This window comes from Schistocerca cancellata, chromosome 2 (genome assembly GCF_023864275.1).
Source record: "Schistocerca cancellata isolate TAMUIC-IGC-003103 chromosome 2, iqSchCanc2.1, whole genome shotgun sequence".
Classification (NCBI taxonomy): domain Eukaryota; kingdom Metazoa; phylum Arthropoda; class Insecta; order Orthoptera; family Acrididae; genus Schistocerca; species Schistocerca cancellata.
The window spans coordinates 407,556,069-407,580,270 of NC_064627.1; the positions used below are offsets into that span (position 1 = coordinate 407,556,069).

Consider the following 24,202-nt stretch of genomic DNA (forward strand, 5'->3'; position numbering starts at 1 on the left):
GATAATAATGAAGTTTTGTCTGTTGCAGAAGTTGTTGTATTTTGTTGATTTTTGATATTTATGTATAAATACATTTTTGACCACTTGGAGCAAAACTGATGGCTGCCCAACAGGGGATCTTTATACCAACAGCGATGATGCACTGCCAATAATGATGTAATGGATCTAATGAAAGTGAGGAGGGTTTTACAAATACAACCATGGACATCAAAAAGGAAAGATAGTTCAAACTATATGTGAAGTTAAGTTGTTTGTGGACTCATGTTCTTGTTAATTAATGAACAGGGAAGAAAGCAAAAGTGAGGTAGAAATGGAAGCTGCAGGATCCAGTAAGGACATGTTTGAGCTGAGTGAAATCTTAGACAGTAAAGAAACAGTAAAGCTGATGTTTTTCAGGTAATTTTGGCAAAACTAGAGGAAATGAAGACAGATAACAATATCAAATTTAGTGCAGTTAATGAAATGCTAAATGATTTGCAGACTACTTCAGGGAGATTACAAAGCTCTTAGGGAGCACTCTTAAACACATTATGGAGCACTGGTGATTTTGTTATTCTCTTGAGTCTCTGTTTATTATGAAAACTTCAGAAGAATTGTTTATTTATTTATAGTAAGTGTTAGGTACTTTTTCTGACATGTTCTTCATTCCCATGAGTCACCTATCTTGTGGGCATAAAAATTTACATGGTACCTAATGTAATATGACATGAAAAAGAAAGAGAAGGAATAAATAATAGCTGCTAAATTGGGAAAATGTTGTGTAGCATATTTTAAGATGATTATAAGTTATTTCAAGGTCAATATTGCAATATCATTTGTCAGCATCTAGTGTGGTGGAAATGTTATATTCGTCTTCTAATCAATGGGTGCAAAGACTGGCCTCTTTTTATTTCTGTTTCATACTGGGCGTAATTTGTTTGTAGATGAAATGAATGCTTATGAATCATGAACATATCTCTTGTTCTGATTTTCTCACCTCTCCAAAGTAGATTCTGTGTTGGAATAATCATTATTTGAAGTAGATTACATGTCGTGTGTGTGTGTGTGTGTGTGTGTGTGTGTGTGTGTGTGTGTGTGTGTGTGTGCGCGTGTGTTTATCATATGAGGCTGAAAGAAAACTGTAGTATCCTGCCTCAGAATTGATAGCTACCTCTCTTCATTGTGTAGAGTGTGATTGTTAATGAGTGGTGTAGAGTCTTTGTTGTGGGTGCCACAATTATTGATGGTTGTGTAGCCTACAAAAATACCAACTTTTGTGTTTCCAAAACAGTTAACACCTTCACCATAAATATCTGTAATTATTATGAAAAGTGTACTTTCTGCATTTGTTTGCTGTGTCATTGACATAATCAGCCTCACTGTGACTGTTGTGGAACCAACAAATAACTTTTGGACATCACCCATACAGCCAGTTGTGTACTGATTTTTTAACCTTTAAATGGGCAACAGCATGAACCCGTTAAAAAAATTATCATCAGTTACATTCAGTTAACCTGAAATTAAGTCCATGAACTAGGTAAATTAAAATACATTCATCAGTGTGAAAGGAGAGTTGATAACACAAATAATATTTATTCATGTACTACATTGTAATGTAAACAATAAAAAAATCATGTTTCCTATTCTCATTTGTCCTTCTGCTATGAAATTTTATGGGAGCTTAAATACTTTTCTGTCTTCCATTGCTAAAAGAATTTCAGTATTTGTGCTAAGAGTTTCAGTATTTGTTGGTGATGCATATTCCTTGGTCACTAATATCTTGGTTAATGTGTGTACTTTTATATGTGCCTAATAACATTTCTAAAATTTAATCTCCAGAATTTACGGTACTAGTCAGCAATTCTGTGTTGTCATTGTACAGTTTCCAAAAGGGAATTTTCCCTTTTATACAATTAGCCATCATTCAGTGGTTTATTGGATTTACTTGTCTAATAATGTACTTTACTTTTTGAGTAATTTTTACAGTTCTGTTGTTTGACTTATTCCAACCTTTCTACTAGCAAAAAATAATACCCTCAATATTTGTGTGATTATCTACGGCAAACTGAAATGGGAACATCTTTTTTTCCAGTTTGGTTTGAACCTACAGATGTCTCAAAGTCCATAAAACCATTCAGAAGCAGCTTATGGAAGTCATTATATGCATTTTCACCCAACTTAAATGAGCTGAAAATGATGGCTAGAGAAGCAGGTATGATCTCTCCCTCCCTCCCCCTCCCCCTTCTCCCCCTCTCCCTCTCCCCTTCTTCCCCCCTCCCTCCCCCCTCCACCTCCCCTTCTCCTCCCCTCCCCTTCTCCTCCCCTCTCCCCCCTCCCTCTCCCTCTCTAAATTACTTTTGTTACTAGAATATTCCCAGATACTAATGGATGTGACTGTTTCCAGTAATTTTCAGACTACTGCATGATCAAATGGTACGTCATTTACACCTATTTATGCACAATATGTTGTATTTCATCATGTTGAGCATGAGCTGCCAATTCCATTATCCTTTGTAAGTTTTCCTACTTTTTGTTATATTTTTCTTGAGGTTTTTGTATACATGTTCAATATAATCATTGGCGGAATTTAAAAATTTGCAACTGGGACTGTGCACTGCTTTAACCATTTAGTAATGTATATCTCATGAATTCCTGTCCCTACTACCTACTTTTACCTTTTGGACCCTCCAGGCTACAGCTGATAAGCTGAAATCTCTCCCTAACACAACTACATCAGATAATTTATTCATGACTGTCTTCAATAACTTTCTGATTTGTTGCATCACTGTGGTTCCTGAGATTGGTAGGGGGGGGGGGGGGGGGGTGGGTTTGTCTGTAGAATCACCTAGTTACCTTGGTTGAACCATCTTTCACATTATTTACCTTATTTCATATCCAGAATCTAGGAATATATTTACAAAGCAGACACTGCAAAAGAAAAAGTACCATTTTTGTAAACACATTCCTATAGTACTTCAATCCAGTTTCCTCAAGAAGAATATAGAAATATGGAATTTTCATTTCTCATTTGATAGAGCAGTCTCTCATTAATTTCATGCAACATTCAGTGTGGCAGCTGTAGATAGACAGTGCTGTGGTAACCAGCACTTGAGGTGGGGCAAGATGGGTAAGGAATATGTAGTGAAGAAATGTATACAGGTCACATGATCTGGGTGGATCATTCTGTATATAGTTCAGGTGTCCACTAGGAAATGATTTTTCAACATCCAAGAAATGAGTAGTCAACAATTATTTATTTAGGGTACTGATATGCAAAACTATTTCTCCAATTGAGTGTGCTATGCAGCTTGTATCATGGCTGGTATGTAGAACTCACAATGTCTTTGGAAGGTATAATTATGAGGTATGAATGTACGCCATTGTCCTTTAGAAACTAGAAGTATGTAAAACATAAAGCTTCACAAAAACATGGGATAAAATTTTGCAAATGAAAGAAACTTTCTCTGTTGCTGTCTTTGTAGTGAACTTGAAAATGTTTCATCTTTGTTTCTCATGTCATAAATTTTTTGTTCACAACATATACATGATGATGGCAGTGTACAGCAGAACTGATTGCTGATGAGGCATTCTTATAAAACTAAAATATTGCTATCGAAATTGAAATCATATTTTTTATGATGCAGCAAACTATTGTGCTTTTTATGAAAACAGGGCTTGCCTGTTTTGGTCACTTTCTTTTTTGATATTCTACACATATAATACGAATTTGTGTGAATGGATTAGGACCTTTCATAAATTTTCATTTTGTTGGCTTCATGGACAAATGTTGGATACCTGTATCTGCTAAGAATAATTTGTTCTTTATTTCAAAATCCTGAGACTGAAGCCCATCAAGTAAAGTAAAATCATTTAATTTAAATTGTGTTATGTTTCACATATAACTGCGCAAGAATGTTTCACCATACAGGATGCCTGTTCCTTATTTCTGCTTTACATTGTAGGATTTCCAGTGAACATGAGCCTGAGCATGCAAAAATCTTCGCCAGAGGAAGTTCTTGAAGAAGTGACAAGACTTGGTAACTATTTAGTGAATGAAAGTATCAGTGCCACTGCTGTTGTCACTCTGGGAAATATTGGACTAGCTGTAAGTACCCTCCTTATTGATACTTAATTAAGTTATTGGATGGATGATCTTGTTTTACATCAGTGTGCTACCTTCATGTTCCTTGTTGCCTGTACTTTTCGGGCCATAACAACTTGTTTGGTCAGCCTAATGCATATCTGGTATTTCTTGTGGTTTTTCCTTCATGATTCAAGCCTGTGACTTCTGCAGCACACACAAGTTCTGAATCATGAAAAATGTTACAATATTTCAAGAATTTTAATATTGCAACATTTCTTGTTTCATTGACAAATATGTCTTTCTTTGACACCGTTGATCACAAAATATTGCTTATAAAATCTGAACAGTGGTTGTTGTTGTGGTCTTCAGTCCTGAGACTGGTTTGATGCAGCTCTCCATGCTACTCTACCCTGTGCAAGCTTCTTCATCTCCCAATATGTACTGCAGCCTACATCCTTCTGCATCTGTTTAGTGTATTCATCTCTTGGTCTCCCTCTACGATTTTTACCCTCCACGCTGCCCTCCAATACTTAATTGGTGATCCCTTGATGCCTCAGAACATGTCCTACCAACCAAACTCTTCTTCTAGTCAAGTTGTGCCACAAACTACTATTCTCTTCAATCTTATTCAATACTTCCTCATTAGTTACATGATCTACTAATCTAATCTTCAGCATTCTTCTGTAGCACCACATTTCGAAAGCTCCTATTCTCTTCTTGTCCAAACTATTTATCATCCATGTTTCACTTCCATACATGGCTACACTCCATACAAATACTTTCAGAAATGACTTCCTGACATTTAAATCTATACTCGATGTTAACAAATTTCTCTTCTTCAGAAACACTTTCCTTGCCATTGCCAGTCTACATTTTATATCCTCTCTACTTCGACCATCATCAGTTATTTTGCTCCCCAAATAGCAAAACTCCTTTACTACTATAAGTGTCTCATTTCCTCATATAATTCCCTCAGCATCACCTGACTTAATTCGACTACATTCCATTATCCTCATTTTGCTTTTGTTTGTGTTCATCTTATATCCTCCTTTCAAGACACTGTCCATTCCGTTCAACTGCTCTTCCAAGTCCTTTGCTGTCTCTGACAGAATTACAATGTCATAGGTGAACCTCAATATTTTTATTTCTTCTCCATTGATTTTAATACCTACTCCAAATTTTTCTTTTGTCTCCTTTACTGCTTGCTCAATATACAGATTGAATAACATCGGGGAGAGGCTACAACCCTGTCTTACTCCCTTCCCAACCACTGCTTCCCTTTCATGTCCCTTGATTCTTATAACTGCCATCTAGTTTCTGTACAAATTGTAAATAGCCTTTTGCTCCCTGTATTTTACCCCTGCCACCTTCAGAATTTGAAAGAGATTATTCCAGTCAACATTGTCAAAAGCTTTCTCCAAGTCTACAAATGCTAGAAACGTAGGTTTGCCTTTTCTTAATCTAGCTTCTAAGATAAGTCGTAGGGTCAGTATTGCCTTGTGTGTTCCCATATTTCTACAGAATCCAAACTGATCTTCCCCGAGTTTGGCTTCTACCAGTTTTTCCATTCATCTGTACAGAATTCACGTTAGTATTTTGCAGCCGTGACTTATTAAACTGACAGTTCGGTAATTTTCACATCTGTCAACGCCTGCTTTCTTTGGGATTGGAATTATTATATTCTTCTTGAAGTCTGAGGGTATTTTGCCTGTCTCATACATTTTGCTCACCAGATGGTAGAGTTTTGTCAGGACTGGCTCTCCCAAGGCTGTCAGTAGTTCTAATGGAATGTTGTCTACTCCTGGGGCCTTGTTTCGAAAGAACAGTATGGACTAAAAGAATCAATCCCAAGCAGCTGTATACAGAAGGTCAATGTGAAGTACACCTTAGTTAAATAACTGAAATCCTATTTGATAGTAAAACTGTTAAGCAAGATGTGCCTCAGGGCTCAATACTGGGTCCTTGCAAATTGTTCTGTATATCACTGACTTTAGCCGGATGTAGATGCCCACAAAACCATCATATTTGCAGATGACACAACTGTAATTCTCAAAGAGGACAACACAGACGCACCACAGAGAACAGTGAACTTGGCTACTGAAAAATTCAGTGACTGGCCTACATAAGACATACTAACCATTCATGCTAAGAAGACGGTGCAACGATTCATGTAGAATGTTACTTAAGTAACATACCTGGTCCATTGATGAATGAATGTGAAATTTTCATGCTTCACAAAATTTATTCACATTAATTGACATTAATTAACATCCAAACTGCACACTTGTCATGTAAACAAAACACAGACTGACTTCACTGATCTCTTTGACTTCTAAAAGTAACTTCAAAAACTGATTATTGCAGCATCACTGCATTGCTTTATGTAGAATTTTAACAATAGCTTCCAAAATGAAGCATTATTAATTTTGTACAATTTTGATGTTACAATTAAAATTTACAAAATGTAAAGAAACTGATGTCACAGCCAAATAAGGTATAAAATACAATATTGAATGACAATGTTCTATAGTAATATCTTTAGTTTTCCATAAGAAAATCATTCTGATCTTTAATTACAGTAATGTCTCTCATTATTTTAGTTACATAATTAATTACAGTTTGGATTTGGTTACTAAAATGTAATGGTAGTACATAGCTTGTGCTTTATCCGATTAAATACATAGAATGCACAAATAAGGCCTCAAATTCTGGAAATCGGAAAACTGTGAGATTTAAACAATTGGAGAGTTAATTAGAAATGTAATTAGAAAGAATATTAATTACAGAGGAAGACATAAAAATAAATAACAAATGAAAATACATTGCTTGGTAATAACATTTAAGCTGTTTCTCAAGATAGTCAGGTCTAAGGTTACTGGATTTTTAGATTACCATTTTGTTAATTAGAAGCATTGATTTTTTATGCTAACATCTTTGTAGTCTCTATTTATTTCAAAGGACTTATTACTTCAATTTCTTGATTAGTTACTTAATTTATTATATGTACATAATTTTATCAATGACAATGATCCACTGATAATTACAACGCAGGTCCTTCCAGAACATTCCACACGCCTTTGCAATGAGTATCAATTTTTTATCAAATAGGACAAAATGATATACAGAAAGACACACAAAGATCATAGGAAGTACTGAATTGTCTGAGAACTATCTGGATGCATATAAAAGAAAAGGTGGTACCAGACATTTAATATGAGTCCTGGGGGAGGCTGTACTGTTATACATCTCTCCAGCCATTCTTACAAGTATTACTTGTATGAATGACTGTTAAATGCATACAGACAGTCCAAAAAAAATCAAAATAGTTTTCTGTTCTTAGCTGTTGCTCCAGTCACTTGTTCACATTGCACATCTTAAGGAATTGGCAGCTCACAATCATCAGTCCTTTTGTGCTGTCCATCTTGTGTCTGCAACCCCTCTCTTTTGGTCAGTCTTTACACTGCAATAGCACAGTCCCCTATCAGTTTCACGGTTTTTTTTTTATGTTTCACTTCCAGGTCAGGTAAGGATATTGGGTACAGTTCTCTATGTAGGAACAGGGATGAACTCATTACTCAAGGTACTCATGTAGGTTACAATTAAGGTCAATTAAGCACCTCTAAACTGTAAAGATTTAGCTATATACAGATTAAAGTCAATGAACCAAAATGAATTATATATGTATCCTTTCTTTTTGATTAATATTTCAGTATATTCTACTATACAGTATATTATTTGACCCCTCCCCCTTCCAGATCTCATTTAACTCTTTATCATATCAGACAAACTCACAGACTGCTCCTCACCACACCATCTTGTAATAACAAACTTTTCACAAATGTCTTTTCTCACTGTTCAACTTGTCCATTTAGTAACACATGTACATCTTTACCATTGTCCATTTGTTCATCTCATTAGCAAATTCATATAATCGTGATAATGCCTGTAATTCTCAAAGAAGCACCCACAATTCAAATACATGCTCTACAGAGTATAACTACAATAATTTGTCAATCACTATTGTAGGAAAGTCAAATTTAGTACACAGTTTACATTTTCAAATTATTCCTCAAATAATGTCACTGAATAGTCACATTACATACAGAGAACTTGTATTACAGAGAATGGATAGTATTATCAGTAATAGATAACTTCATTACAGGTTTATAGATGTGTAAAAGATGTAGCATCCGAAACCAAAAAGAAGAAAATAGAGTGCTACATAGCTCTGAAAGATAGTGCTCACCACACCCTTGACACGAAGATATGTCCTCCTGAGGGCTTTCACATCATCTTATTTTTTCTTGGTGTTTGACACTTGCTTATAGGGTTTCAGTTCAGTTATGTTGCATAGACCAAATAACCTTCCAGACTTCGGATACACTAACCTGTATGCATTTGGGTGTGGCATAGTCTGAATTTTGAATGGACTAATATAGGTGTCAAAGAATTTCTTTAATTCATTACTTATAGCCTTGGATTTTTCATGTGTTTTCACCAGAACCAGATCATCAATTTTAAAATTTGTAGGTTTCAACTTCTTATCATGTTTGTTTTTTCTCAGTTTCCCCTGTTGTTCCATTATCCTCTTGACTGTCTCTTCTCTTTCCTGGGGACTCATAGCCTTACATGCTGGGAATTCAGTTAAGTCGATCAGATTTGGTGGTTTCTCATGATACATTATTTCATATGGGCAGAACCCAGTAGACGAATGTTGTAAGCTGTTCAGTATATCTTCAAAGCTGTCTGTGCACTCTATCCAACTGACATGATTTTTGTTGTAATAAGTTCTAAATAATCTCCCTATTTCTCTCCATGTAACATTCAGTTGCATTGCTTGACAGGTGATAAGTAGATATCAGGATACGGTTTATGTTTTCATCTTCATCACATGTTTTTCAAAGTTTAGAAGTAAATTGTGCTCCATTGTCAGAAAGTATGCTCTTTGGTATTCCTACCTTTTTGAAATAGTCTCTTCTAATTTTCAAAATGATGTTCTTACTTGTTGCTTTCTTCAACGGATAGAGTTTAATGAATTTTGAAAAAAGATCCACCATGACAGATATGTAACAAAATCCTCCTTTAGCCTTAGGCAATGATCCATAAAGATCAACTGCTACAAGTTGTAGTTGTCCTTTTGGCAAGAAGTTTTGCATATATCTTTTGCAGATTTGATTACTAACTTTTACACTCTGGCACCTCTCACATGTAGATAATTGCTTTCTCACTCTCCTGGCAATATTGTAAAAGTATACATTTTCTTGAATCTTTTGGATACATTTCAGTGTCCCACAATGTCTAAAACTCTCATGTACATAGTTTATCAACACTTCAATATATTGCTCTGGCCAACACAATCTCAAAGAATCACTGTCTGCACTGTATCTTCTGAAAAGTGTACCCTAGTGCACTTTGTAATACTGCTCTTTCTCGTATCCTCTCTTACCTAGATAACTATTAACTAACTTCAAGTTGGAATCATGGTTCTGATATCTACGGATGTCAATATAAATTTTCCAGATTTCATTCTCATCTTTCACCCCTTTTAGATATGTAATCCAAAATTCCCTTTCACATTCGTCACTGTTATTTTCACCTCCCCCCCCCCCCCCCTCCCCCACCCCTGGCAATCTTGATAGAGCATCAGCAATTAGATTTTCTTCACCTTTTATATACTTTACTGTATAGCTGAACTGCTGGAGGAACAGAGCCCACCTGGTTATCCTGCTATGATGCAAAGTACACTCTTGTTTATAGATCACAGCCTTATGGTCTGTGTATACTACTACGTGATGTCCTGACAAGTAATTCTTGGACTTGGTGAAAGCCCAATAGATTGCTAACCATTCTTTTTCAGTGACAGTATATGACTTCTCATGTTTTTGCCAAGTTCTACAGGCAAAAGGTATCGCTCTATGCTCCATCACACCATCTACAATCTTTTCTTGGAACAAATAAGCTCCCAGTCCGTAGTCATTGCTGTCTGTCATAATGCAAAATGGTTCTGTAAGATCAGAACTGTATAACATTTTACTATTGCACATCTGTTTCTTGATGTTGTCGAATGCTGCACAATTTATCTTACTTGTCTGAATTTTACTCAGAGCTACATCAGATGATTGCTTGATGTCATGTCCCTCTTTTACACATTGTTTACTTTTCCTGGAACTGATCTCTCTGTAAGCCTGCTGATTGGTTCTGCTTTCCCAGTTGAAATGCAGTTCTTCACAAATAGTCTTGATGACTCTTTTTACTCTGTCGCTGTCACTATAACCCTTGTAATTATCCCATAAAGCTTCTAGCATCACATCTAAATTATGTCTGTTCACATGTTCCTTATCTGATGACACCTTCCCAGTTTTCATTGGTACAATCTGGTTCTCATATTCTTCACAAATACTACTGACATCATCTTCATCATCAATTAAATCTTCTTTAACCTCCATATACACCATGCTGTCTAATTTTTCCTCCCATTCAACATTACTACTGTCACTTTCACTATCAACATCATCACACATGCTATCATCTCCAATACTAGGCACTTCTAAACCATCTTTACAGTGCTCATCAGAATTGTTGACAAGTACACCAGTACAAATATCATCAATTAAGTGCTTAACAGTGATAGATTCTTCCTCCATTAATTCACCTAATCCAAACTCATCAGGATTATTATCAGAACCAACATTTTCTTCGCAAACTTCTTCACCACACTGATTATATAGACATGAGATAGTTTCCTCCTCTAACAGAACCTCTTCAACATCTTTACAGATGCTATTACTTCTATCTTCAACCTTTCATTCATACTTTTCCAGAAATTACTGTCAAACTGTAATTTGTTAATCTGATGTGCTCTTCTTCCATTAGTTCTGTCATTTCCACTCCAATATATTCGATTACTCTGTCTTCTGTAATTATTTTCGATGTCTCTAGGCCGATTGAGTTTAGCCTGATTTCGGTACTTATTTCTCACGCCAAGCTGACAGGCTCCCAATGAGGCATCCATCAGTAAATTGCCTGGTCTTGGTTGGTGATCATCCAATTGTCTGTTATTATTCTCCCAAGATCTCTCCCTTTTGTCATATCCTCTATTCCCATTCCCATTTCTGTAGTTGATCCATCTATTATCACTTCTATTGCAACCACTACTATTATTCTGAATTTCATTGTTACTCCTTCCTTGATTCCTGCTTTGATTCCACCCCCCAGATGGTTGATTGCCAAATCTGCCATTACTTAACCTCCCATTTCTTTCAAAGGCTCTATCCAACTTACGTACGTACTACAAGAATTGATCTACGGAGTCATCTGGTCTATAAATCAACTCCCACTGTACTCTTTTCGATACTCTCCTATTTAAGGCATCTATTTGTATTAGTTCATCAAAAGGTTTATCTAAGTGTACTAATTTCCTCAATTGGTATTCACAAAAACACTTCCAGCTACCTTCACCTTCCCTGCACATTCGACCATTCAGAAACTCACTCTTAATCCTAGCTTGATTCTGACCAAAACTTATTTAAGAACTTCTTTCAAATTCATCATATGACATGGTACAATTAACATTTTGATTGGTCCATGAGATCGCTTCTCCATCTAGAAATCACTTAACAAATTTAATTCTAACATTGTCTGTCATGTCATTACTAAAAATATCTTGACAATTCTGTAAAAAATCAACAGGATGCAATTTACCATCTCCTGGAAAGCATTTTAAAGGTATGCCAGCCAAAACACAATTAATATTGCTAACAAAATTTCTTTGAGCTACACCCTCTTCTAGATCTACAACATTACTTTTACACAAATCTATTTTTTCATCATACTTTAGTTCTACATTACTTATTTGATTGGAAATGTCTGTAAGTTTTAGCTCAGAGTTCCTTTTGTAAGCTTCTACTTTTTCTTCTAACAGTCTGCTAGTCTGAACAACCTCTACTTTAAGTTTATAATTTTCTACTTCTACATGTATATCTAGTTTTTTGAATCTCTCCGTCATGGACTGTGCGGCTGGTCCCAGTGGAGGTTTGAGTCCTCCCTTGGGCATGGGTGTGTGTGTTTGTCATTAGGATAATTTAGGTTAAGTAGTGTGTAAGCTTAGGGACTAATAACCTTATCAGTTAAGTCCCATAAGATTTCACACACATTTGAACATTTTTTTCAATCTCTCCTTGTTTTTGGACAACTCTTGTGTGAAATTAGTTTTTCATATCTCTAACCTTCCTTCTACTGCTCCCACACAAGTATTTAGTTCACCCTGTCCTGTCTCAACAGTAATTCTTAGAGCTGCCACACCCTCCTGGATTTCCCTAATTTGATTAGTAATTTCAGTAACAGTATTCTTTAATTCCACCATTTGTTCACTGAATTACTAACTTAACTGTAGATCCTCTTGACCAATATCCTTAATCTGTCCAATAAAGCGAAATGCATCTGGTGAAAAAATCACACATTTTTGTAGTTGAAACAAGAGAACAAAAATACCCACAAGAATTATAAAGCAACTAGAGACACTATGGCCACACAAATGAAGAATTTAGGGTAGATTTGATGTAACTACCATAGGCAGCTGTGGAGCAGCAATGAATTTAAGGAAGGGGGGTGGGGGGGAGTGATAATTATTCCTGCCGCTAGGTGAGGTGTAAAGGAGATGAGACAATGTGGTTCATAATGGTACTACTAATCTTCATTGGGGTGAAAGCAAGCATTATGGAACCAGTACCCGGAAGGGAGTTCTGTTTGCCAAGCAAGAGGACATAATAATCACCGATCATCACTGGATGACACAGGTGGTATTCATCATATGGGAGATGTGTAAGAAGGTGTGAAAATTGGAAGAAGTATTTGAAAAAATTTTGTCAGGGAAAAGGTACAGGATACTCAGAGGGTGTGTTGGGGTCTGTGAGAAAGTACATGGAGTGGACGAGAAATTAAGAAGTGAGATGACCCGGGTACTGGGGGTTAGTCCATATATGCAAAGGAAGAGGGGTTGGATGGATGCTGGAGGTCACTTTATGAAAACAATATTTGGCACTGCTGATGAGGAAGACATTCAAAGCGTGAATGACACAGTAAAAGAGGTTATGCAGTGGGCAACAGGGAACAAAGTCATGAGTGATTGGCATCCTATGCAGACTGCAAGTTTAGAGGAGGACATACTGAATAACACAAGACTCCTATGACAACTGATGGGAGAAGTAATGTGGAATGTCACAGCTGCAGAAGAGGTAGTTAAACAAAATACCATGGAACTACAAACCAAAGTAAAATTCTTAGATAGGGAAGTAATAATGACAAAATGATTGCAGTGCACAGAGGATAGTGTTTTGGAAACATGAGGGAAAGTAACAACTACAGGAGGCTATGCAATAGGCTGTTAAGAGGTCATCTAGGGGTAGGCTTGTTACCAGAGCAGTATTTAGAGGGTCTAAGGAAGGTACAGAAGGAACTAACACTGGAGTTGGGATGGTTTTAGAAACCAAGCCCAAAAACTTACATTTTTATTTCAAGGCAGCCACAGGATCAGTGAGAACTAATGGAGTGAAAGTTTACATTTCCATTTCTATACAAGTAGCAGGGAAACAAGCACATTACGAGTGATGCATAGTTCATGCATATCCTGTCAAGGGGGTATACTGAAGAAATTTGTTAGAGTAAAAACACAGCAGCTATTATTAATTGCAGAAGACAAGGCCAGATATGTAGGAAGTAGTTACAAAAATGCTACTGAGGGGAAATTGTGGTCTGTCTGAATACGGTAGTTAGAGAGGGGCAGGATTCCTGTGCAGTGAAATTGCTAGTGGGGCAAAAGGAGGTAAGAGAATGCAATAAAGAAGTGATTGAGCCAGAATTGTACTTTCAGCAGGTTAAGGCACATCAGTTGTTGTATTTCTGGTAGGTGACAGTACTATCCATTGCAATTCCACAGCATTATCATGTGGCGAGAGTCCAGGCTAGACATAAAGAAGCCAAGGGATGGTCACATCACCAGGTCAGTGGTTGTCACCAACAAGGATGGGGGACATCCTTAAATAAGATGTCAGATTCAGGTTGTGAGGGGGGAGATGGCACCTTCAGGAACACTAGAGAGACCTTGTCCTGCCACTTATGTTTCTTCTTTTCAAGGTTAAAGAGGGCAGGGCACAAAGAGATAGGAGCCTTCTGCAAGAGCTGAAACCAAAAGAGAGCGGGCAAGCTTGCGGTGCTGAGTTGTGGTAGCAGGCTTCTGACCTGAGAAACGCCAGGGAGAAAGGGTCCAAAGAGGGAGCCCCATCACTGGCAGGCACTGAAAAGGGGGGGCACTTCTGTGGAAGGAGAGGAAGACAGCACATGGAGGGAAGGGTGTGGGAACTGCAGGAGTGGGGGAGGGGAGAGGGAGATGGAGCTGGGGTAAGGAAGAGGTAGGAGGGGGATAGGATGTAACAGAGGCAAAAGTAGATGATGGGTGGAGTGAGTCGCATTTTTAGCGAGCCTCAGCAATAAGACATATGATCCAGAGACTTGCATTTTTGGGTCTTCCTTTCTCTCTTGTAACCTGGGAAATCTGGAGAGCATGGAGAATGGTGGTCTTGACAACTTACACACACAGATGGCGGACTATAGGAGCTTCCCTCATGAAGTGGTGTCCACAGTCACCATACAGAGGGTCTGGCATACAGCGGGAAGACCTATGTCCAAAACACGAACATCAAAAGCGCTTCATGGATGGCAGGATGTATGGAGTTATATCACATTGGTAAGCCATAATTTTGACCTACTCTGAAAGGTTACCTCCTCAAAAACCAGAATAATGGTGCCAGTATCAGTGTGGTTGTCTTACAACCTTTCTGCATACATTGAACAAAATGAACACTGCACTCCAGATTTGTCCAGAGTTCCTCATCAGTTTGCATGATTAAGGTCCCTATGAAAAAACACTCCCTGGACCACATTCAGAGACTGGTGAGGGGGTAATAGACTGGGACATCACCAAGACAATCACAAGCATGAAGGGCTGCAGATTGAGTGGCAAAAGAAACTTACTGAGAGACTCCACTTCACCAAATGTGTCCTTAATATTCTCCACAAAAAACAATGGTTTTTTGGCAGTGACTGTGCTCCCATCCATCCTAGCACAGACCAGGTAGCAGGTAAAGTGTTTTATCCCAATACAGTGAGCCTGACCCTCCTCCTTGGGTGTAGCCAGGGGAGGAAAGGCTTCAGGGCCATACAAAGCACCATTCAATGAACCTTTACCCATTGAGGAGATGGCCGCTTGAGAATGGCCAGACTTTTGCAGATTGATACACTTCATGTGCCAAGCATCTTCGCTGATACCATCCACTTTGATTAGTGACTCTCCCCATGGATGCCACCCACCCACAGCAAGGGCTGTCTGGCACGACAGCTGTTGTCAGGTGTTCCGATGTTCCAGGATGACAACCAACCACTCCTTGGCATACAATGGAGGCAACAGCTCAGGTATCAGTAGTGTGATCTGTAATTATCAGCACAGTGGGGAGGGGGTGGGGGCACTCCTCCAGTCTGCACCTCGACAGTAGGCTCACTGTCTACGACCATGGGAATGGCTTCCTCCTCTGATATCAAATCCGCAGTTCTCTCTCATCGACCAAATTCTTGAACAGTTCTAACATTTCTGGATTGAAATTTACCTATCTGCCAACACGAAGAACCTTCAAGCAATCTGTCATGAAGTGACAGTTCGCACATATGCTCAACTTGTGTCCACATGACAGCCACACCACGTGGACTGGCTACAGGTGTTGGTGACCAAGAAGGATGGAGGAGGCCTATGTAGGGAAGGAAGAGGTGAAGGAAGTGGGGAAAGAAATCCATGACATAGGCTCTAGGAAGGGAGTTCTTCCCCAAATGGCTCACACAAAGGACATAAAATTTAAATGTGGAGGTCAAACCCCAAGGGGGAACCAAAACACCAAACAGGATGAAAGAGAACAGGCAAGAGGAACAAAACTGCAAGGAATGGAGGGTACCAGGGGGATAGCCAGGTTGACATCAATCAGAACACAAAGAGGGAAAGGAGGCGACATTGGGGAAGAAGTGAGGATGGAGAAGGAGGGGTGTGGTGAAGGAAATGCAGCCCAGGAGGGAAGAAAGCTTCTGTGCCCGTTTTGCCTCTCAAGAAATATTCTAACAATTGGTTTCCTTAACCCTATCACTTAATCTTACACGTTTCTAAAGGGCCCCTTGCCCTGGTCCTTAACTCAAACACTATGGAACTTATTTCATTACTAGTCTTCTTGTATGATGACTAGTAACTTTTTATTCCAAACTTACAAGCTGTAATGAACCAATTATCCTTAATACTACCCCCTTGTGTGTTCGTCGTCCTGCTGCTTTTATACTCATTGCATCCAAGCCACTGGAATCTGAATGATGGCCGAGTCCAAACCCAGTCTTTTTCTTTGTCTTCTAGTACCAAAACAATGACTATGTTCAGCAGAACAAGTGCCACTGTGATGGTTGGTGTGACAATAGCCAATATTATCTCTTTCTGGTACTGATTTTCCCGATATAAATTTTCATGCTGCAAGAAGGTTTCCAGGGAGACTCATCACTCCTGCTGGTTCAGAAGCATGGTCATAGACTGCATTAAGTCCATCCCAGAGTTTAATTTAATTAGAATTGCACCAGGTAACACTTCTGTGGGTCTCTCTGGCCAACACAAATGAGGTTGCGAAATATTCAAATAAGTTATCCCTGACATCAGTGTGGGCAGATGGAAAGTAAGACCCATTATCTCGCATGCTGTTCCATTTAGTAACAAACCAATCCCATTTAATTCTAGCCTCTTTGTGAGCTTCCCCTGCTCAAAACAACTAGCCACTACTACAATCTTTGTGACTACAACCACTTTCCAGTGACTCTTATCATTTCCCTGCCACTCCCAGGCAGATAGGCCCCATGTTGGGAATTCTGCAGAGCCAGTTGGCCATTATATATGTCTGCTGTGCACTTTGATCTCTCTGACTTCATTGATGTGGTTGTGTGAGACATCTGTGCCACTATTCTTTATGCTGCTGGCTTTGCTATGCCCCTATCCATAGACCCCCCTCATTGTCGACCAGTACCATGGTGAAACAGGACATAGAAGTCACTATCCAGGACTGCCAATGGGTGTTTCAATGATTTAAATGACACCCTTCACAGACTAAAATTATCACTTTTAAGCATCTCTATGCAAAGGTTTGTCAGCTTATTTGGCAGAGTAAAAGGAATTCTGGGATCACTGTATTTGGGACATATGCCTCTTCACATGTTTGGTCCAAGCTGCATAGCCTTCTGGATGGTCAGTGACAACGAACTATCCAGGGTCCTACCCTAAAGTGTGTTCTGTGTGTTGATCCATTGGTCCTTACAGAACACCTCATGACACACTTCGCAACATCAGCTTCCTCTTCCTATCCTGCTATCTTTCTGTGACAGAACCAGGCCTGGACTCCATCCACAACCAGATGATCCAACACTTGGATATTACCCAGAGGCAACATCTACTCAGGGTCTTCAATTACATTGGGCTCATGGGTGTCTTCCCATCACAATGGTGAGACAGCATAATTATCCCCTTCCTTAAGCCTGGGAAGAACCCAGCATCTCTTGAAAGGTACCTACTGATTAGCCTGACCAACATTCTTTGTAAACTGCTCAAGAGGATGGTTTGCTTCCAATTAGGTTCAGTACTCTGATCTTGGGGCCTTTTGTCTCCTTATCAGTGTTGCTTCTGGGGAGGACCATCTACAACTGACCATTGGAAACAGCAATCTGACAGCCTTTTACTAACTGCCCTCACCTTGTCACAGTCTCTTCTTTGACCTACGTAAGGCATATGACGCGGCTTGGCGCAGTCACATTTTAGTTACTCTTTAGATTTTTGTCCATGAGTTTTTATCCAACTGGCTCTTCCAGGTTAGAGTTGGCACTTCATTCAGCACTCCTCAGCTCCAGGAGAAACAGTATCCCACAGGGTTCTGTATTAAGTGTCACACTCTACCTCATTGTTGTTAGTGGGCTTGTAGCCTCTGTTGGACCTCTGGTTACCCTGGCACTGTATGTCAACAATTTTTGCATGTGGTGCAGCTCCCAATCAGTATCATCTGCTGAACACTAGCTCTAAGGTACCATTTGATAGGCCTCTGCATGGTCCCTTTCCCATGGCTTCCAGTTTCCTCCCTCCAAAACCTGGGTTGTACATTTTAGCTGTTGACCCACTGTACACCCTGATCCACAACTTTATTTAGGTGACCAGCACATAGATATTGTAGTGAAGTCCTGTTTCTTGGGCCTTCTTTATGATAAAAAGCTGCTGTGGCTGCCCAATGTTCACTACATGAAGACTACATGCATGAGGAAGCTTAATGGCCTCTGCTTCCTGGCCTACACATCTTGGGGTGTAGACTGTTACTCTTCTCCATCTGTACCATGCTCTGGTTTTGCCTACACTATATTATTGTTATCAGGACTATGGCTCAGTGGGTACTTCCACTCTGGAACTACTTGACCTTGTTCATCATTATTGGGTGCTTCTAGCAAACGGTGCCTTTCGCACTAGTCCTGTTGACAGTCTTGTTGCATAAGTGGGGACTCCCCCTCTACAAATACGATGGAGCAAAGAGTTCCAGGGAGCTACTATCTTCTACACTGATGGTTCTAAAATGATAGATAAGGCTGGATATGCTTTTACATCTTCTATTGGCATGGAACACCATTTAATGCCACAATCATGTAATATGTTCGCAGCACAGATGCTAACCATTAAGAGGGCCCTCCATTTTATTACTCAGGCTTTGCTCTACATTGTTATAATATGTACCAACTCAATGAGCAGCTTTCAGGCTATAGAGCAATACTACTCTCATCACCCTTTGGCCTCTGCTATCCATGACTTCTCTGCCCTTGGCAATGCTGCCTACACAGTTGCCTTTCTCTTCGTCCCAAGTTATGTGGGAATCCCAGGGAATGAACTGGCTGACCATTTGGATAAGAGGCAGATACATACTCCACATGGTTCCAGGTGCAGATATATGGATCCACATTAAATCTCTCTTCACCCAAAAGTGGACTGACATCTGATGCACTACTGCACTCTACTTAATGAACACTGCACAATCAAGGAGACTACTGCTGTTTAGTGCTCTTCCTTCCACTCCTCTTGGAAGGAGTCCATTGCCTTATGCTGTCTACGCATCAGTCATAGTAGGCTTGGTCATTGTTTTGTCTTTCATAACAAACCACCCCAACAACGTAGTTGTGGAGTCAGACTGACAGTATCCCATATATTGTTGGAATGTCTCCTCCTTTTGTCCCTTCGTACTAAGTATAGCATTCCAGATTTCTTGTCTTTAATATTAGCAGACAATTCACAGGTGGTTGAATTGGTCCTCAGTTTCCTTCATGAAAATGGTTTTTATTTTAAGTTCTAAGGTTTTGCTTTCCTCCTGGAGCAGGTACAGGGTGGTTGTGGTTGGGATCTGTCTTGTGTTTTCTGAGTCTGGGAACCATGATAATTCCTCTTTACAAAGACCACACTTTACTTCCTATGTTTTATCCAGTTTTTAGATTTGACCTCCCCTTTTGTGCCTTGTATTGTGTGTGATTTTAGTTTCCTCACTTTATAGTTTGATCCCTCTGACTGGATCTGCCCACTTTTAGTGGACACCTCTATCTTATGCACATAACTTTTGAAATGTAGGACTGATGACCTTGCTGTTTGGGCCCATGACACCATCAATAAACCAGTCACTCAATCAATCAATTCTGCATTGCAAAGCAAAACACAGCCGATGGGCATTGTGAAGCAGAGCCAGCTGGGTATGGTACAGCAGTCAACACTGCAATGTCATAGCAGAAGGATGGAAGCCTTCCTCACTTGCCACCACAGAAGTGTTTAGAGTACATGCCTTAAGCCCTAAATGAACATAGTCTGGAGCACATAAGTACTCAGCCATTTGTGCACTAAAATATTCTTGTCTCACTATCACAGCCTGCACCACGAGCTCACCATGAGTCTCTATCGACAAAACTTTCAAGTCCAGGAACCCTAGGTACTCCTGTACCTCCATGTACAATGGCTACAGTGAGTCAACCATTACCATGATCGAAAGTATCATTAATGTCAATACTAAAATTCAGTCTACAACCACAGAAAACACAAGGTCCGTCGACAAGTGGGCTCAAGGATGCAACAGCTTTCTTCTATTAATAGACTTATCACTTGACCTTGTTGACCTCTCGCAGCTACGGTTGGCTGGAGCAATCGTGGTGCCGCGCCAGCGGACATGCACATCTAGAACACCCAGTGTGCGTGTCCGGGATAACACTCCGCTGGCACTGTGAAAATATTCTAAGTCCAAGCTACTGCAAATACTATATAAGCAAGCGAGAGCCATGCAGAGACTCATTCGCACTGCTGCTGCTGCACAGGCAACTGCATTGAACGCCGCCACGATGCCTTACAGGAGATTTCGTTGCCGTTCTAAACAGACAGGTTATAAAATGATCGAGAACATCGAGTTTGCCACAACTGCTGGAGACGAGAAGAACCGTATTCCAGTGAAGAGTGTTGCAGCCCATGCTCTTGTCAATGTATCTTGTGTTTTCTGTGATTGTAGACTTAATTTTAGTATTGACATTAATGATACTTTTGATCATGGTAATTGACATTAATGATACTTTTGATCATGGTAATGGATGGCTCACTGTAGCCATTGTACGTGGAGGTACAGGAGTACCTAGCGTTCCTGGACTTGAAAGTTTTGTAGATAGAGACATCATTGCCTATCGTACCTACCATATGGCAGAACTTGCAAATAAAGACTTTTGACACCACGACTGCATCAGCCGGCTGCAGCTGCAAGAGGTCAACAAGGTCAAGCGATAAGTCTATTAATAGCACAAAGCTGTTGCATCCTTGAGCCCCCCCGGTTCATGATGTACCCATGTCCGGTTAGTGGCTGACACTACAGATCAGTTTGCATACAAATGAATTTATTTATGAAAATATAAAGTACAGTCACCAGCAAACTTCACATATTCACATACTCCTTTACCTTTAACCCACATGAATACAGGCTCATTAGAGATATTTTTCTCTTATTATGAGTATACAAAGACAATGCAGAAGGCGACATATAAGCAGATTTACCAAAGTCTTTATTTGCAAGTTCTGCCATATGGTAGGTATGATAGGCAATGATGTCTCTATCTACAAAACTTTCAAGTCCAGGAACGCTAGGTACTCCTGTACCTCCACGTACAATGGCTACAGTGAGCCATCCGTTATCATGATCAAAAGTATCATTAATGTCAATACTAAAATTAAGTCTACAACCACAGAAAACACAAGATCCATCGACAAGAGCATGGGCTGCAACGCTCTTCACTGGAATATGGTTCTTCTTGTCTCTAGCAGTTGTGGCGAACTCGATGTTCTCAATAGTTTTATAAACTGTCTATCTGGAACGGCGACGAAATCTCCTGTAAAACAATTGAGAACATAGAGTTCGCTACAACAGCTGGGGACAAGAAGAACCACATACCAGTTAAGAGTGTTGCTGCTACTGGTCTCGTTGACGGACCTTGTGTTTTCTGTGGTTGTAGACTGAATTTCAGTATTGACACACAGAGTGATATCCTAGGATGCTGTACAGGGTCCACTGTTCGACTTTGGGACAGAGCAGCCTGCCCTGACTCATAAAAGCAGTCACTGTCAGAGCAGAAAGCTGCCCACTTACTAGAGGGAGGTCATGGCTACCTCCACATAACCATCAGCTGGGTTGCTGCACTGTCATTGTGGTCGCAGACAGACGTTTCTGACAGCAGCATTCAAGTGACACCATGCTCAATCCCACTTTTGTGGTATCAGCAGTGCTGGACATCCAGTGTTAACTGGATGCTTCCACCAAGCTCTTCCTGATATACTATGGCCGAGGGCCGGAAGAAAGATGTTAATTAAACAGCTCATTTCACTTCCACATGTGACAATCCATGGGTCATCTAACAATGGCAAGGTAAAAGGTGCACGTCAACGTAGTCTCACAGAAGAAAAATACAGTTCCATCTTTGGAGGTGGAGATCAACCTTCTCAGATAAGCTGAAGGTTGCTTCATCACTGAATATCAATCTGAAGGCAAAATGTTCATCCTCAAGGTGCTTCCTGCATTGTGTGCAGTAATCACTTACAGACATCAGTTGGTACAGCTAGCACAGAGGGTGTATAAGGCTTGTTGGGGGGGGGGGGGGGGGAGGGATGTGGAAAACAGTGCAGTCATTGTCTTAGTTTGGATTTATCTGACATCAAAACAAGCATGATCGTTGGCTTTTGTGACAAGGGTAGAAGCATTTTCAAAATGGCTAAGTTTGTAAACTGTTTGAGTGCCACCATGGTTAAAATATACTGTGCATGGCAAAATGGCACTATCCAAAACTGGCACTGAGAAGATTATTGTGCACCCCAAGGCATAGCTGACAGAGGGAAATGACAACTGTAGAGTTGGGTATGGGTGAATAGATGTCCAACGACTGAGCAACTGACTGCCCAGATGAACCAAGGGGCTACCAACAGTGTCTTCTTAATGACCATTCAGCAAATGTTACTGCTTATGAGCCACCGCAGCAGGTTCATGAACCATAGGTGACTGCTATTCAGTGGTAGGAAGGCTAGAATTTGCATTCCGATGCCACAAGTGAACATCCACTGATGGGGAGGAACGTTCACAGGTGTAACTAAAGGAAAAGAGGTAAAACAAACCCCAAAAGGTAATTTGGCATATTAGGTGTAGAGAGAATAGCTTTGAAACCACAATATGCAAAAAGAAAGTGATTCATGTAAAATTTGAAATGTAATTGACAGTCTTGAAAACTGTGTAATCAACTTTTGCAATAATTTGAAATTCTGCAAAATTGAGAAATGAAAACTTTGTTGAACATAAATTACAGAAGGTTTCATGCCACATCCATTCATGTGTAATAAAGTTTTTTTTGAAAAGTAAGCTGTCTACACAATGTGCTGTCATAATACATTCAACATACCTAATTAAATTTTCCAAACATTCATTATTATTATTATAGTCATTTGTTTTGATTATTTTTGTTTTATACTTTAAACTGTTATTTTACATTTTAAATCCCTTTTTACATGTTTTGTTTTTTAGTTTAACATTTCACATATGTGTATTTTGTTAATTGAAAATAATACACAACTCATTTTTATGACACAAAATCTGTACAACAGTGATTATCTACAGAAATGCTTAAAACATAATGCCTTTTAAGATCATTTAAATAGAATAAATGAAACTTCTCCATGTAATACACACTATGAACAACACAATATAAAACAAAATTCAGTAGGATTCACAGATTGTGGCAGGTGATACTCTAAATATCCTGGTTTGTATTGGGCATATTTCAGGACACAGGAAAACCTTGGCAAATAGAAGTGGTTACATACTATTGACTGCAGCTTGATTACAATTTTCAGATTTAGTTCCGCTGATGATTATGATGCCAATCTCTACTTGAGAAACAATATAATCAAACTGCAATCACTAGTATATAATTGATTCTCTTTGCAAAGGTTCTCCAGTGTATTGAAATATGTCTGATACAAGTCAGTATATTTAGAAGATCTCTTGTCAAATTTCAAATCCTGCTGAATTTTGTAATATATTGCATTGTTCGTCATGTGTATCACGTGAAGTAGTTTTGCTTATTTTATTTCATGGTGTTACATTTTAAGCATTTCTTTACAAATAATCATTATTGTACTGATCCTGAATCATAATAATGAGTTATTGTTATTTTATATTAACAAAAAACATGTGTGTAAAATGTAAACTAGAAACAAAAAACATCAATTTAAACCAAAAAAAGATAAAAACAATTTAAAATGTAAAATAACAGTTGAAAACATAACAATAATATGTAAGCAAAGAATTGGAATCATAATAAATATTTAGATATGTTGAAAATAGACAGGTTAAAAATGGTGTTTCAGAAACGAGTTTTATTGCACATGGATGGATGTGACATGAAAGCTTCTTTAATTTATTTTAAACCAAAAGGTTTTATTTTTCCAAATTAATTAATAGTGGTGAGGTATTTTGCAAAATTTCTAGT

General features: G+C 39.0%; 1 protein-coding gene across 1 annotated transcript in view; it reads left to right on the forward strand.

The window, feature by feature from the left end:
- LOC126154419 (uncharacterized) overlaps window positions 1-24,202 on the forward strand; it is a 273,459-nt gene that overhangs the window by 229,480 nt on the left and 19,777 nt on the right. The window contains exons 5-6 of the mRNA XM_049916135.1: window positions 2,072-2,191; window positions 3,942-4,084. Coding sequence (XP_049772092.1) covers window positions 2,072-2,191; window positions 3,942-4,084 — 263 coding nt within the window. The remainder of the gene's footprint in view (window positions 1-2,071; window positions 2,192-3,941; window positions 4,085-24,202) is intronic.